Genomic DNA, 14,389 nt, shown 5'->3' with positions numbered 1-14,389 from the left:
AAGCAATTGTCATGTTTTATACGTCGGTAAGGAATGCTAAATCTTTTCTCAAGGCTAGCGTCTTTGTTATTTTTCTCTGAGCCAGCCGGCGCACGTGGGTGCCTGCAGCGCGAGTCATTGTCTGTCTCTTTGTTGGCGCGCGTTGTTATTGGGATTAGGAGACCTAACTTCTACGAATTCGCCTTGCCGAGAGGGCCCAGCTCTGTTAGAATCCCGCCAGTTCTGATGAAATTCACGTCTGTCGTTTTGTCGGTAGTTTACATAATTTCTTGTTTGTCGGTCATGTGGTGGAGAATTTTTCCCTGAGTCGTAACTGCGTGCTGAACTGTTGCGTCTGAAATTATTCTGCCTCCCTTGACAATAATAGTTCTGGTTACCATATTGTCTATTTCTATGGTTATCTCTGTCATATTCATTTCTACGGAAATGCGATCTTTCTCTGTAACTATTTTTCTGCCAGCGGTTGTCATAAGGGTGGTGTCTGTTTTGGTCACGATTTGTGTTGTGAGAATAGCCTTGTCGTGTCAAGTTATTACTTCTTTCATCGCGGAATTGCGACGGATGTGACCTGTAATTGTTATGTTCCTGTTTCCGCTTTCCGCGATTGTCAGTGTCACTTTCCAGTTCTTGTAACAGTCCCTGAAAAGCTTCAATGTCGTCTTTGCAACGTCCTGCCAAAATAATATGTCGTAAATGTTCAGGTAATTTGATTAAGCAAATGCGGATGAGTTCTGAGGGGCTGTATGGGTTTGTCAGGTACTGATTCTTGTGCAACATGTCTTCAAAATATTTCACAAGACTGGAGAATTCAGATTGTTCGAAATGTTTCATCATTATGATGCCATGTTTTACGCGGTCTTGTGTGGCTTGAGACCAATATGCTGAGAGGAAGGCATGGTAAAACTCTCCTTCACTGTGGCAATCGTGAATTACCGATCGCATTCTTACAGCTGGTTCATTCTCTAAGTAGCCACACATAAATTCTAATCTGTGTTCCAACGACCAGTTGGGAGGAAAACAATGAGAGAATTGATGGAGCCATGCTTGTGGATGAATGTCGTTGCCAGAATTCTTAAATGTTTTGAATTTACGTGTAGTAATGAACAGCTTATAGTCAAAATCATCATGTCGGCGAGTCGCATATCGGTCATTGTTAGGTCGTGTCGGCCGTTCCATCTCAAAATTCGGTGCACATTGCCAATTTCTTTCATAACTTCCGAAATGCCCTGTGTTATTATTTTGCGGCTTTTCCGTATTTCTAAGTCCCTCTTCCCGTGTTGGAGCGCGAGTGTCCTCTGAAATACGTAATTCTTGTATTACCTGTGTCAGCTGATCTTGTACTTCCCGGATTTCTCTTTTGTACTGTGTATTGATTTGATTTTGATTCTGTTTGAATTTTCTTATTTGTTCATACTCTTCTGTGTCAGTGAAGGCTACGGGTCTTGTGTCATTCAGATCATCATCTACCTTTGTAGATAAATTAGTGAACTGATCTGAAAGTTCGGCTACTTTATCCGATAGTGTACTTATTTCCTCAGTGTGTTTTTCTGAACCAAGTTTCAGAGTATCTACTGTGTCCTTTAAGTTTTCCTGAGTTTTTGCAAGTTGCGTAACCGAATCGGTAGATGCAACTGAGTCAAATTTAGCTTGCAAGGTCTCATGATTTTCATGAACAATAGTTTGCAGTTCTTTTATGGCTGCTTCGTGATTCCTTAATGCATTTTCATGCCGCGAAAAAATAGGTTGAAAATGCTCACAAATTTGTGTTTTTACGTCATTACAGACTTTTTGACATTTCGATTCAATGTTATGTAACTCAGTAGTTAAGTCTTCACGTGTTTGTTCAAGAGTTTGTTCCAATGAGTCTAACTTTTTAAGATTTTGTTCCACTGTGTCTAACTTTTTGAGATTTTGTTCCACTGTGTCTAACTTTTTGAGATTTTGTTCCACTGTGTCTAACTTTTTGAGATTTTGTTCCACTGTGTCTAACTGTTGCTGTGTTTGTCTCTGGTGTTGTTCCATTGTGTCTAACTTTTCAAGCTTTTGTCCCATTTGTTGCATTAATTGTAATAACAATGCACTGGTGTCTGAAACATGTTCCTCAGTGCTTTTCGGGAGTGAAGTTGCACCGGCAACATTCACATTTTGACAAGCGGAAAATGTGTCTTGACTCATTTGAGAAAACGGTGAGAATCCAAAACCTGAATCTACAGTATTTGCGAGATCGTGTCGTGTCATTTCGGTTTCCTGAGGTGAGCTATTGCCGACCGATCGGTCGATAATGCTTCCCTCTTCACTAATTGTTTCACTGTCCGTGCCATTGTTTGCCGCCCGCTCCATTTCCCTATGCACGATTACCAAATTACTACTTTGAACATCAGTTAATTCATTACTCGGTGGCGCTAATACACTGCTTTCATTTTCACTGTCATTTCTCAGTTTACTTTGGAGCCTAGTATTACGTTTTTCACACGCCATTATTGTTACAGTATTTCACACAACAACACAGAAAAACACAATTTGAAGAGCACAAATAAAATAACATAGCAATGGAAATAATGTCTACTTAATTGCCAGCGCAGCTGCGAAATACTTGGTGCAAATCTACATGCATGCCACAACTGTTTTACTGTACAACAATGAAAGACTGCAACTACAAAGGAGATTCTCTCTACAGTTACGCGCTAGCAATAAACAAAATCTACACTAATTACACAAACTACAAGAAAAATCAGAAGATTCCAGTGAGGTATCCTCGGCTAAGGGTCGACATATGAAACGTCCCCTTTGAACAATTTATATATGACTGTGCTTAACCTGACACACAATATTTTGTTAGCGCAACGCAATCTGACTTTCAAAATTCCCTACAAAAGAATGGACCTGACTAACATTAAACTATACCTTTCACAAATCACTTACCTCACAAAAATCTTCACTGCTCAAGCTACTGCAATACAGCGAGCGCCACTACTGCCAGCTAAATAAAAGATTCAAACTACTGAAGGCACTAACTACTGATATGGATAGTTAGCAAATGAAAGATATTAATAGAGAACAAACAATGTATTTACCTTGATATCATCATATATAAATATAGCAGTTCATGACAAATTTCAAAACTCCGCCATCTCTCTCCCCACATCCACCACTGCTGGCGGCTCACCTCCAACTGCGCAACGCTACGCGCTGTTCACATCCAGCTGCCGCTGCCCAACACTACAATGGCAGACAACAATGCCAACTAGCCACAGACTGCACACAGCACAGCCAGTGATTTTCATACAGAGGTGGCGTTACCAATAAAAAAACCTAAACAGCCTACTTACAATTGTTTTCATAGTCTCACATAACCTGACAAACTTTTGAAACAATATTTAATCATCTAATTTCATGTAATTATTTGGCGAAACACCTTTTTTAGTGGCTTACATCATGCGTGATGTTCTCTGTTGGGCTGAACTTGGCTGAGCGACTGGGAAAAATCAATATTTTATTCACCTCCTTAGCACTGGCTTGCTTCCTCACAGTAGGTCTGATGTAATGTTAAAGGATACATAAAATGGTATCAAGTTATATTATCGTATTGATACTGATGTAAAACTGCGTGCATACACAAACCTCTGTATTCAATCAGTGTAGAATTAAAATTGCTATTTTCCCCTTATTTGCGCACATGTGTGCACACCTACAACCAACAACTGACGCCCACAACCAACATCTCTCCCCTCATGCACACACTTCTGTACTTAATTTGTCAAATACTGTAATCTTACCCATGTGATTCCCCCCCCCCCCCTCTCTCTCTCTCTCACTCTCTGCCTCTTTCGCATGATTAAATTTAATCTCACATTTGCCTCATCATCGAAGGTATATATTCACATTGAGAAGTGATCAACAACACGGTGATCCGCACAGACTGGAAAGCAGTGGCAGGATAACGAGGCATCGACCAGCCTGGACTCGAACAAGTGTCCCACTAGGGAGGCTGATGCCCTCAAGACGAAAATCACCCAGTAAGTGACCTATCGACGCAAAGTCGCCAAGTAGTCAGCATACATTGTTCTGTCTCCTCGGATGCCTATAGCTTCTGGAGCTAGTCACCAGACTAGCTACAGTCGAATTCAAACGGGTGGGTTTACTGAATGGAACTTAATTTACTATGTCCCAGCTAGTTCCCCATGTCTACACGTGCTGTCTACTATCAAGGAATCCATCTGCCTTTGCAAATCTGCATTACTGTCTTATATGTTCCATCAAAGACTCAATCGCTTCCTGACATGCCATTTCTCGTGTTTGTGATCCAGGCATTTGACATCTACTAAAAATGCTGTACACTTAAAATTTACCAAAAATTCAAAGAGAACCACTACACGCATTCAGGTGTAACAAGAAGAAGAAATGCTATCAAAATTTATGGCGAATAACCAACCACCTCGATTTCATACATTAATGTGCTTTGTGCCCATAATGCTGGCAAGTACTACATGTAACAGTCATTGATTGTATACAGTGCAACTCACGACCCGATGAAATATGCTGTTGTCGCCTCACTGGTTATATGTAGTTGTTTCTATAATTTCCCCTAAATTGCGACAAGTCTACTGTCCTTCAGATTTCGTAAATTGCGCCTTCTGGTGCACATCTTCCTACCATGGTTGTGCACAATAAAGATACAAAAAGACCAAAAATGTAAGGTGTACTCACCACACTCGGACCGTTAAAACTGAGTGCCGGAGCGGGTGCTGACGTCACAAGTGGGACACTTTTCGGCGAATGCCAGGCGCTGACTTTGCAGTCAACACTTCCGCCATGAGAAAGTTGGGGTTGCAAGGTGACCCCCAGGAGTGAGGAAGGAATCAGTTGTTCACATGTCAGGATCGATCACCGCTTCCTTCATGTGGACGTGCGTTTAGAGTGGTGATTGCTGTAATGGAGCGTGAGATCGCTACTTTAGTGGAGGCCGTTGAACCCAAGGTGGTGATGTGGGCCACAGAAGCCCGGTGTGCTGATGTGAGCAAGGCCGCCAGGCAGGCAGCATGCACAGGCAGAGTCGCCCACTGATGTTAGCAAGGCTAAAGAAGCTAACAGAGACCGTGTGCCGCAGATTGTGGAAGGTACTCCGCAGTGCCTTTTCTGAAGGACACGCTGTGCCACTTAACAGAAGCAATTCAGGGAAACCACACGAAATCTAAATTTAGAAGGCCAGATGCGGATTTGAACCATCTATTCATACCTCCCTAATGCGACTCCATTATTTTACCAATGTAGCAGCATTAAACGTGATTCTGCGAACACCACATCAAGCGAATTACATAAAATGATAGCCATGAATTTTTACTGTCGATAGAGCTGATTTTGTTTTCTTTGCTGCACTTCCATCCGTTTCACTCAGGATTAGGCCAGTTCCATTGTTTATGGTGTGTGAGGGGCAGTCAGATAAAAACCGAAAACTCGCCACAATGGGACCATGGAATGGTTCCATTCAAAAGTGATCACCACACACATTAAGACATTTCCAAGCATTTCTCTCTTCATGTCGCCAAAGATGTGAAAATTACATGGTGAAACAACCGGGATGGACAAGTGATGTTACAGTATTTCCCAACCAAATCGCTGAAGCATAGCCTTTGTCCAATTGGCAGTGTGAGGGCGGCCATTATCGTGCATTTCGATGATTCCGTCAGACAGTATTCCTGGGCGTTTGACTTTATAGCTGGTCGTAGGGTCTGCCAACTGACTTCATAGCGCTGCGAACTGACCATAGTTTCATGCTCGAGGAACTCGATGAGAAGAGGGCCCCTGTAGTCGAAGTAGCTCATCTTGACCTTACCGGAACTTGTGTGAACAGTTCTGCATTTCATTGGTGGAAGGGAGATGGGACGTTTCCACTGTCAGCTTTGCTGTTTACCCTCAGGCTGCTGGTGCGTGTCGGATGGAATCACCTTGTTGCACGATAACGCCTGCCCCCACGCTGCCAATCGGATGGAGGCTACGCTTCAGCGATTGGGTTGTGAAACACTGCAACATCCTCCGTATAGCCCGGATCTTTCACTGTTGATTTTCATATCTTTGTTTACCTGAAGGACGACTTGCATGGACGTCCGTTTCTGTCGGAAGAGGAAGTGCAAGACTGGGTGCAAGTATGAATCCATCAGGGGCCGACCGTGTTCTACAAAGCAGGAACTAATCATCTCGTCTCCCACTAGGATAAATGTCTTAATGAGTGTGTTGTATACTGTAACTGGGTTTTCTCTTTTGATGCTAGTCAATTGTCAGGATGAGCATTAAAAGGGCATTTGATTCTAAAGCATTATGTCAGGGTGAAAAACACTAAATAAATTACTTTTTCTCTCTTATCAACATGTGGGCAGGGTGGGTTCTTCCTTGGCTCGAGTATGAGGTAGAATGAAACAACATTTTTACATAAGATAACTTTTATTGAAAGTTTTGTACAATGGTTTCCTTACGCGATTGTTCTGGCTGGGAGAGCAGCAGTTGTGTCGTTTGTGAAGCCTTCAGCTTGCGTGAGCGGCGGCGTCTGATTACGCCGGGCGGTGTGTATCTCGTGTCGCCGTTTCGCCCAGTTAACTGGAGACGCGCATCGTGCTGTGGCCCGTTTAATTATTGAGAACGAAGTCGTGAATCGGATGGTGATACCTTGGATGTGGCGTCCCAGTGCTTCTCTCTCTATGCGGCCGCGTGCGACGGCCAGCGGTGCGGCGCGGCGGGGGAAGGCCAGTGTCACGGACTCGAACAACGGACTCCAGCTTGCCAGTCTTCGAGTGTCAGATCTTCATCACCAGCTCACAGATGACTGCTGATGTGAGGCCATATCATTCCCGTCCTCACGAGTCACATGGGTACGTAAAAATCAGTCTTCTGTCTTCTGGCGGCGAGATTGCTGCTTGCTATTCCATTGGTGCTTCTGTGTACGATGTGGTCTCTTCCTGCATGACGGTCTTCAGCACCGAAACTGAACTGAAAACTACTCTCGGGCCCACTGCGTCTCGCTTATTTATTTACTTCAGTTCACTGGAGGTGAACGACTTCACGGTCATTGCCTCTTCTGTCACACTGAAAAGCTTCTAGAAGAATCTTCTTAACGTCGGTCATGGCTCTTGGAATGTAGGCGAAGGCCTTTGATCACATGTGACAATTGAGGAACACGTGATCCGGTCATTGCCTCTTCTGTCACGTTGAAAAGCTTCTCGAAGAATCTTCTTAACGTCGGTCATTGGCTCTTGGAACGTAGGCGAGGGCCTTTGATCACATGTGACAACTGAGAAACACGTGAGCCGGTCGGGTGATGCCCTGACGGCTGAATCGACAGCTTCCGCTTATGTGGGGAGGGCAATGGCTTCTCCTGAACGTGCGGACTTCACGGTCATTGCCTCTTCTGCTCTTCCCGCTGTTTACCAGTGTGTAATTCTTCTAAACTAAACTAAATTTTTCATTTATTTTCTGATTTCTATTTCACTTCACATTGATTTCACTAATTTATTTACCTATCTTAAGTACCACTCAACAATACTTTTGAATGGAACCATACCATGAACCCTCTGCGACCACTGGTTTTCATTTTACCACCCATTATATAATTAGTTAATGCATCATATATTCACACAAAGTTCAGATGAGTATAATGTATCTTATTTGCCATCAAACAAGTCTAAATGCTTTTTAGCACTTTTAACGTGAATGTTTTTAATTGATCCTTTCAGACAGATGAGTGCGTTACCACGTGACCTCCGGGTTTCACGGAGGTGCCCTGGATCGAATCCACCTGAGGGAGTACTAAAAGGACTGGTGTGTCGATCAGCCTGCGTGAGATTTTTAGGCTGTTAACCACTTCTGAGTAGGTGAATACCAGGCTGGTTCCTACGTCCCTCCTTAGTCAAACGATCCGCAGACATTTAGAAAACGCTGTCATACTTGCACGTGAAACAACAGTAGACGCAGGCAGATGGGTTGCATACACAAATTTCGTCTCAGCGGGAAGTCGTGGAGACTGGAAGGGAATCCAATCACTCGCCAGGTCTAGTGTTGCCCAATCCGAAAACTGACATGCTGACCTTTTGAGGTTACGGGGTAAGACTAGCAAAACGGAAATACAGAGAGACTGTTTTAATTCGACAGGTTTCTGGGCACCCATTGAACTGAAAAATTTGTCATAACCTGAACGATCTGTGGAATGTGGTGGACAGGTCCTATCAAGATCTTTGCAACGTCAACTAATTACTGCACTATTAATTTTTGCCACGTTCTTGTCCACTGTAGATGTTCTGTGAGTGCCCTGGACGTGCATAAACTACAGTGCATGCAGGATCACATTTGAGTACCCCATTTTTTTACAATAGAAAATGTAGGGGAAGAATCCATCAATGTCTAATATACGGGCTGCAGTTAAACCTCTTAAAAAGAAGTAATTTATTACAATGCAAATTTAAAATTTCATCTAGCTTTGGCCAACACTTAGCACTTTATTGATTACGCAAACACCACACAAAAGCAATACAACTCATGCTTGCATATATTCACACTGTTCCGACAAACTTCAAATTGGCCCTACACTATTCCAGGTACAAGGATTCCTGATATTCTTAGAAATTCGAAAGGAAAAAGCACAGTTAATGGAAGATAGAGAGACAACAGTCAGCATTAAATTCAGCCATATAAGAATCGGACGGTGCTTCTTTCATGAATACACTTCCGTAGCTTCATTGTCCGTTCGACGATACCCGTTCGTGACACGATTAGACCACTGGAAGCTCTTCGCAGATTAACGTTTTATGAGAGACTGGAGCCTTTCGTTACACTGCGATGGACACCATTCCTTTCCTCCAGGAACGGAAGTCCAGCAGAGAATGAAAGCGAGCTTCTGTGGCATTTAGAAAGGGGAAGAAAAGTTCTACCAGGTTGAAGTTGTGAGGTTAGGATCTCCCCCTTTACCTCACCGCCTCGAACCACGGACTTGAGCGCGAAGGCTTGCTTGTTTGCTTCAAAGGCACAGAGAGCAGTACCATAGTTGCAACCATATCCCAAGGTATCTGTTGAGGGGACAGACTAACTCATAATTCCTGAAGAGGGGTTGCAGGCTCTTCGCTCGGTTTGTAAAATTGCCCAACATGGCCTCGATAGGCTGGAACTGCTAACGGCGGAAAGCAAGGGAAAATTAGAGTCGTTATCCTTCACGAGTACTGTCTTGACATCTGAGCTCTTAATATGCACACAGCTACTTTTTTTCTTCGATGGCTTCTTCACGATTTTGTTAGGTCCATTTACCTTTCCCGCTTCCTCTACAGCTTTGCTTCCTCACTCTAGGAATTTCAGCTTCATCACCTTGCACTTTCTGCGAATGTAATTTTTTAACGTCTGAACGTAGTATATTATCCAGTTATATCTTCTGGACCTCGTCTTTATGCCTATTGCGTCCTTTGCTGTCTTCACTGTTTCACCGCTCTAGGTTACCGATTCGTCTTCTAGTGTGTTCCTTGTCTCTGGTTCTATCAATCGTTGCCCAATGCTCTGTTTGAAACCCTCAAAAACCTCTGTTTTTTCTGTTTATTCTGGGCCCAGCTCCTTAATTTTTTTACATTTTACTATTTGTTCAGTTTTAGTCTGTAGTTCGTAAACAATAATGATCAGAATCCACATCTGACCTGGAGAAGTTTTGCAGTTCAAAATTTTGTTTCGAAACCTTTGCATCACCGTTACATTACCATTGTCTAAACCATGATACATTACTTTGTATCGGGATCTGTTCCAAAACAACATTTTTCTTATGATCCTTAACCTATGTGTTTAGCAATTATTGTGTTACGCTCTGTGCAAGATTCTGCCATGCATCTTTCCGTTTCATTTCTTTCCCCCACGCCATGTTGAACAATTTTTCTTCTTATACCTTTTCCTGTTTCCCATCACAATTAAATTTTCATCATACTTAACGATCTGAATAACATCTTTTACCTCATTATATATTTTTTCAGTGACTTCATCTGCAGCGCTAATATAGACGCAAATTTTTACTATGAGTGCTGGTTTTGTATCGACGTTGGCTACGATAATACATTCACTATGCTGTCTCTAGTAGCGCACCCTCATTTCATTCATTATTAGACGTTTTACTGCATCAAACCTATTTAATCTTTCATTAATAACGCTATGCCATGGACCTTCTGAGGTGGGCTGGCTTTCACGCCTCTGCCGTACAGGTAGGCATACAGTAGGTGCAGCCACCTCACAGGGGTATCTGTGTAGAGGCCAAAAGGAATACCGCTCTTGAGTTAAAAAGTTTGTATTCCGTTCAGTTTCGATTTTTGTCTGGCAAAGGAAGCCTATTAAAATATCTTTAATGGCGGTCTCCTCAAGTAGCTACGATACGATATTGCAGTTCCTGTGTTCAGAAGTATGGTATTTATCCGTCGACATTGGCCAAGCGACTTTCAATTACAACGTCTCCCCTGTACGGAAATACACTCAATGGATACAAGAGCGCAGATTGTAGACGGAAGTTTGGATCTGATCGTGAAGTGTGCGGGAATAGCCTTATAGTTAGGCACCCGCTCGCGATAAGCGCGAAATCCTGTCCTGCACAAATTTTTGTCGTCGTCATTCCATTACACAGCTCACAATTGTCCATATTCGCAACTGCGAATACATTTTATGTCCCTCACATAGCTGGCTGTGTTCAGAGAAATCTCGACTGTCCGCAGCAACTCCATTGGCTGTCAGGCATTAGGCATCTTTCTCGCAGGACTCTTAGTTTGGTCACATTCATAACGTCTCTACGTCTCTGCGTGTCAAAGTTTACAATGTCCTTCGTGTAACCGCAATAGCGATGACCTCTGGAAATGGCTCGCCGACAAATCCTTTTAGCAACGCTGACACAAGCTCCAGTACGGTTTTATGACAGAGGTTTAAATAAGAATATAGGAAGAGAGAATTTTATGTTTTTGTTGTTCGAATGATTCTCGGGTTTTCAGGTGGATACAATCGTGGAGTGCCCACGATATTTCAGTGGATAACCGTTCTGCCATAGGTGGTGCTGAAGCAATGGTCTGACGCTCTCTGCCGCTAGTATTTATCGCTCGCTGGTCTAGGTACGATTCCGTGTCCGGAGGTGAGGGAAGCGGAGTCTGCGGTAGGTGGTGGTGGTGCACAGGATCTCTTCGGCGGCCATGGCGGAATGATCTCGTGTCCGCTTGCACTGTTGCTCCTAGATAGAGATTAGAATTGGTTCCCAGGCTTTACTGAGTTGGTAACCAGTGTCCCTGTTGACGAGGTTGTTTGTTACGCGAATTTCTGTGGCCTCTTTGAAGATGAACTCCCAGTAGTTATTTGTGGAGGCCAGTACTTTTGTCTCATCATAATTCGCCATGTGTCCAGTGTTTATGCAATGTTCTGCTAGGGCAGATTAGCTTGGTTGGGCCATGCGGGTATAGCGTTGGTGTTCTTTGCATCGATCTTCCACTGTAGGAACTGTTTGCCCGATATAGGATTTGCCACAGCCGTACGGAATTCTGTATACGTCCGCTTTCTTGAGGCTGACATCGTCTTTCACCGTTCCTAACATGGCGCGCGTCTAAGCCGGCGGTCAGCAGACTGTGTCGATCTTGTGTTGCCTCAATTGTCTCCCTATTTTGGACGCCCCGTTGCGTGCAGAGGGTAGAAACGCCAGGCCTTATTTCCCTTCTTCGCTTTGTTTTTCATCTAGGTCCCTACTGCGCTTCTGTTATCGAAAGATCCTTTGGATTTGGCGGTTACCATATCCATTCTTGCGGAACTCAGTCTCCAGATACGTGAGTTCCGTTGATAGGTTCTTTTCGTCCGAGATCTTATGTGCTTTGTGTACCAATGTGTTAAGCACTGCTGCGAGGAGTGGCTTTGAGGCGTCATGTCACGAATTGGGCGGCGCCTCCCGCTGGAGGTTCGAGTCCTCCCTCGGGCGCGCGCGCGCTTGTGTGTGTGTGTGTGTGTGTGTGTGTGTGTGTGTGTGTGTGTGTTGTTCTTAGCATAAGTTAGTTTACGTTAGTTAAAGTATTGCGGAGGTCTAGGGACCGTTTAGGGACTCTGTTTAGCTGAGCCGGATGGTGGCAGCTGGAAGCATGTAGATACAGGTCAATGTGCGTGGCCTTTTATCTTTACATTATAATAGATATTTATTTTTCTTTAGTGTTATTTCATCCCCCTCCTCCGACCCATGTAGATGGGGTGGGCTGCCAGCGGATACAATTTGCCACTCTTTAGCCTAATGAGAGTAAAATTTTATATATAGAAACTGGACTTGGCGTTAAAAAAAATATAAAAAAAAACTTTTGTACAGTAACAAGACAGCCCGTCAGTTGCGTAAGTTAAAAATGTAATGTTTAATTTGGTGATTGATTAAATATAGACACAGAAGATGGATAGACAGCAGCATTAAGGAAAACGGCCAATGTGCTGACTGATTAAAGTAGACATGTAGATGAGTGAATAGATGAGTGGATGTAAACTTCTAGGGATAAGGATATCAAGGGAACGTCGCATTTAAAAGTAGTGCATAGGACGGGGTTTGTGTGTGTGGATGTTTGGAGGAGGGTTTGGGAAGAGTTGAGGGAGATGTGGAAGTGAGAGAGATGTATGTATGTTAGGGCGGATTTCATGGTCAGATAAGGGAAGACTATTATTCGTCGGAAAAGGGTGTGGATGTGTAGTGTTGGTTATTATATGTGAACTTACTTAGATCGTTCACTTAAGTTCAGTTGTTTTATGGCCTATAGCTGGCTGTACGGGTGAGGCCGAAACTCACTAACAAATTAAAAAAAAAACCGTAATGGCGGATTTAGTATTAACACCATTGAGTGTAATTCGAGAACCTGACGGACGGACGGAACCGCGCAGGTCTGTGCACGTGCTGACGATGTTCTCGCTGGTGCTGAGAGCGGGAGGTGTCAGCGCCAACCCGTTCGCCTCGGTGGCCGCGCAGGGGGCGGCCCAGCTGCCCGGCTACCTGGCCGTCCGCCACTGTGCGTCCCGCTTCGGCCGCCGCTGGTCCGCTGTCGCAGCTCCTGTGCTGGCCGCTGCCGTTGGTTCTGCCATCATTCTCCTCATGACAGGTAAGCAACATGTCAACATCAGCTCTCTATCTTAACATCACTCTGTGAATGCAGATGCAAAAGGACAACGTCGTAATGTATGAATGCATGGTATCGCGGCGAATTCGTTATTATTTATGGATATCTTTGTGTATTCTCGCCATTCCAGCCGGATAAAGTCTAATAAACGTAGGCACTAAGATGCATACCTTGAAGAGCTATGGGCACTTCTTCAATAGAATAAATGGGTTTGACAGTAGTGAAGATGAAAAAGTGCACTGTAGAGTCCGTGTTTTCTTGTCAAGTCCTCCTGGGACAATTTGGGTAAGGCTAAGGCCAGCAACTACTTGGAGTGGCTAGATGCCTGAGAAGTACTGAAAAATATAGGAATACAGCCATTTCCAAAATAATTGAGCAATGGTAAAGAGCATAGATGCTTCTGACTATCAGCTCTGGAAAAAGCATAAGCATGTGGAGGATCCATGGCACAAATTAAGGAATGTTGTAAGCTACATGGTAGAGTGTGAGGGAGAGAGGATTCAACACTGTTTAATAACAATATTAGAAAGTAGAGTGTTTCTTAGTAAATTCGAGCGATTCCTATTGATATACAAAATCTGAAAAAGCGAATACAAACGTAAGAACAACTACGAGAGAAGGATAACATGAATCCTCAAGGACAATGTTTACTCAACGAGAAGACCTTAAAACCCCTCAGTCTCTTTAAAATCTGTCAACCGATAGAGAGTGAAAGTCGTAAAATACGTCACGATACACTACATTCTGCCTTTAGAAATTGCTTCATCGAAGAATACAAGACTATTTCTACGTCCAACCGTCACACGAACGCCAAAATAAGATACACACAAATAAGTGACGTGGAGAATCAGCTAACGGAGTTGAATAAGCAAAAAGCACTTGGCATATCGGCGTGCCCGTTGGATCCCGTGTCAGATTCTAGGGAAGTGATCATATCTTCCAGCAACAGTCATACGACAGTTCATGTTGCAGACAGACAGCAGCGATATAAATGCAGGCTAAAAGTTGATACACAGAGGAACAAAAGTATATAAACACCAAAACCACAACACATTACCATGCCCAATATGGTGTAGGAAACCCGTTCGTGCCGGCCGTTGTGGCCGAGCGGTTCTAGGCGCTTTGGTCTGGAACCGCACTGCTGCTACGGTCGCAGGTTCGAATCCTGCCTCGGGAATGGATGTGTGTGCTGTCCTTAGGTTAGTTAGGTTTAAGTATTTCTATGTCTAGGGGACTGATGACCTCAGATGTTAGATCCCATAGTGCTTCGAGCC

At 43.7% G+C, this 14,389-nt stretch overlaps 1 protein-coding gene across 1 annotated transcript in view; it reads left to right on the top strand.

Moving 5' to 3' along the window:
• The window catches only part of LOC126474443 (solute carrier family 22 member 13-like), a 131,748-nt gene that overhangs the window by 75,969 nt on the left and 41,390 nt on the right, over positions 1 to 14,389 (top strand). Inside the window, exon 5 of the mRNA XM_050101914.1 lies at positions 12,883 to 13,097. Coding sequence (XP_049957871.1) covers positions 12,883 to 13,097 — 215 coding nt within the window. The remainder of the gene's footprint in view (positions 1 to 12,882; positions 13,098 to 14,389) is intronic.

This window comes from Schistocerca serialis, chromosome 4 (genome assembly GCF_023864345.2).
Source record: "Schistocerca serialis cubense isolate TAMUIC-IGC-003099 chromosome 4, iqSchSeri2.2, whole genome shotgun sequence".
In the NCBI taxonomy this organism is placed as follows: Eukaryota; Metazoa; Arthropoda; class Insecta; order Orthoptera; family Acrididae; genus Schistocerca; species Schistocerca serialis.
This window is presented reverse-complemented; position numbering and strand designations above follow the sequence as displayed.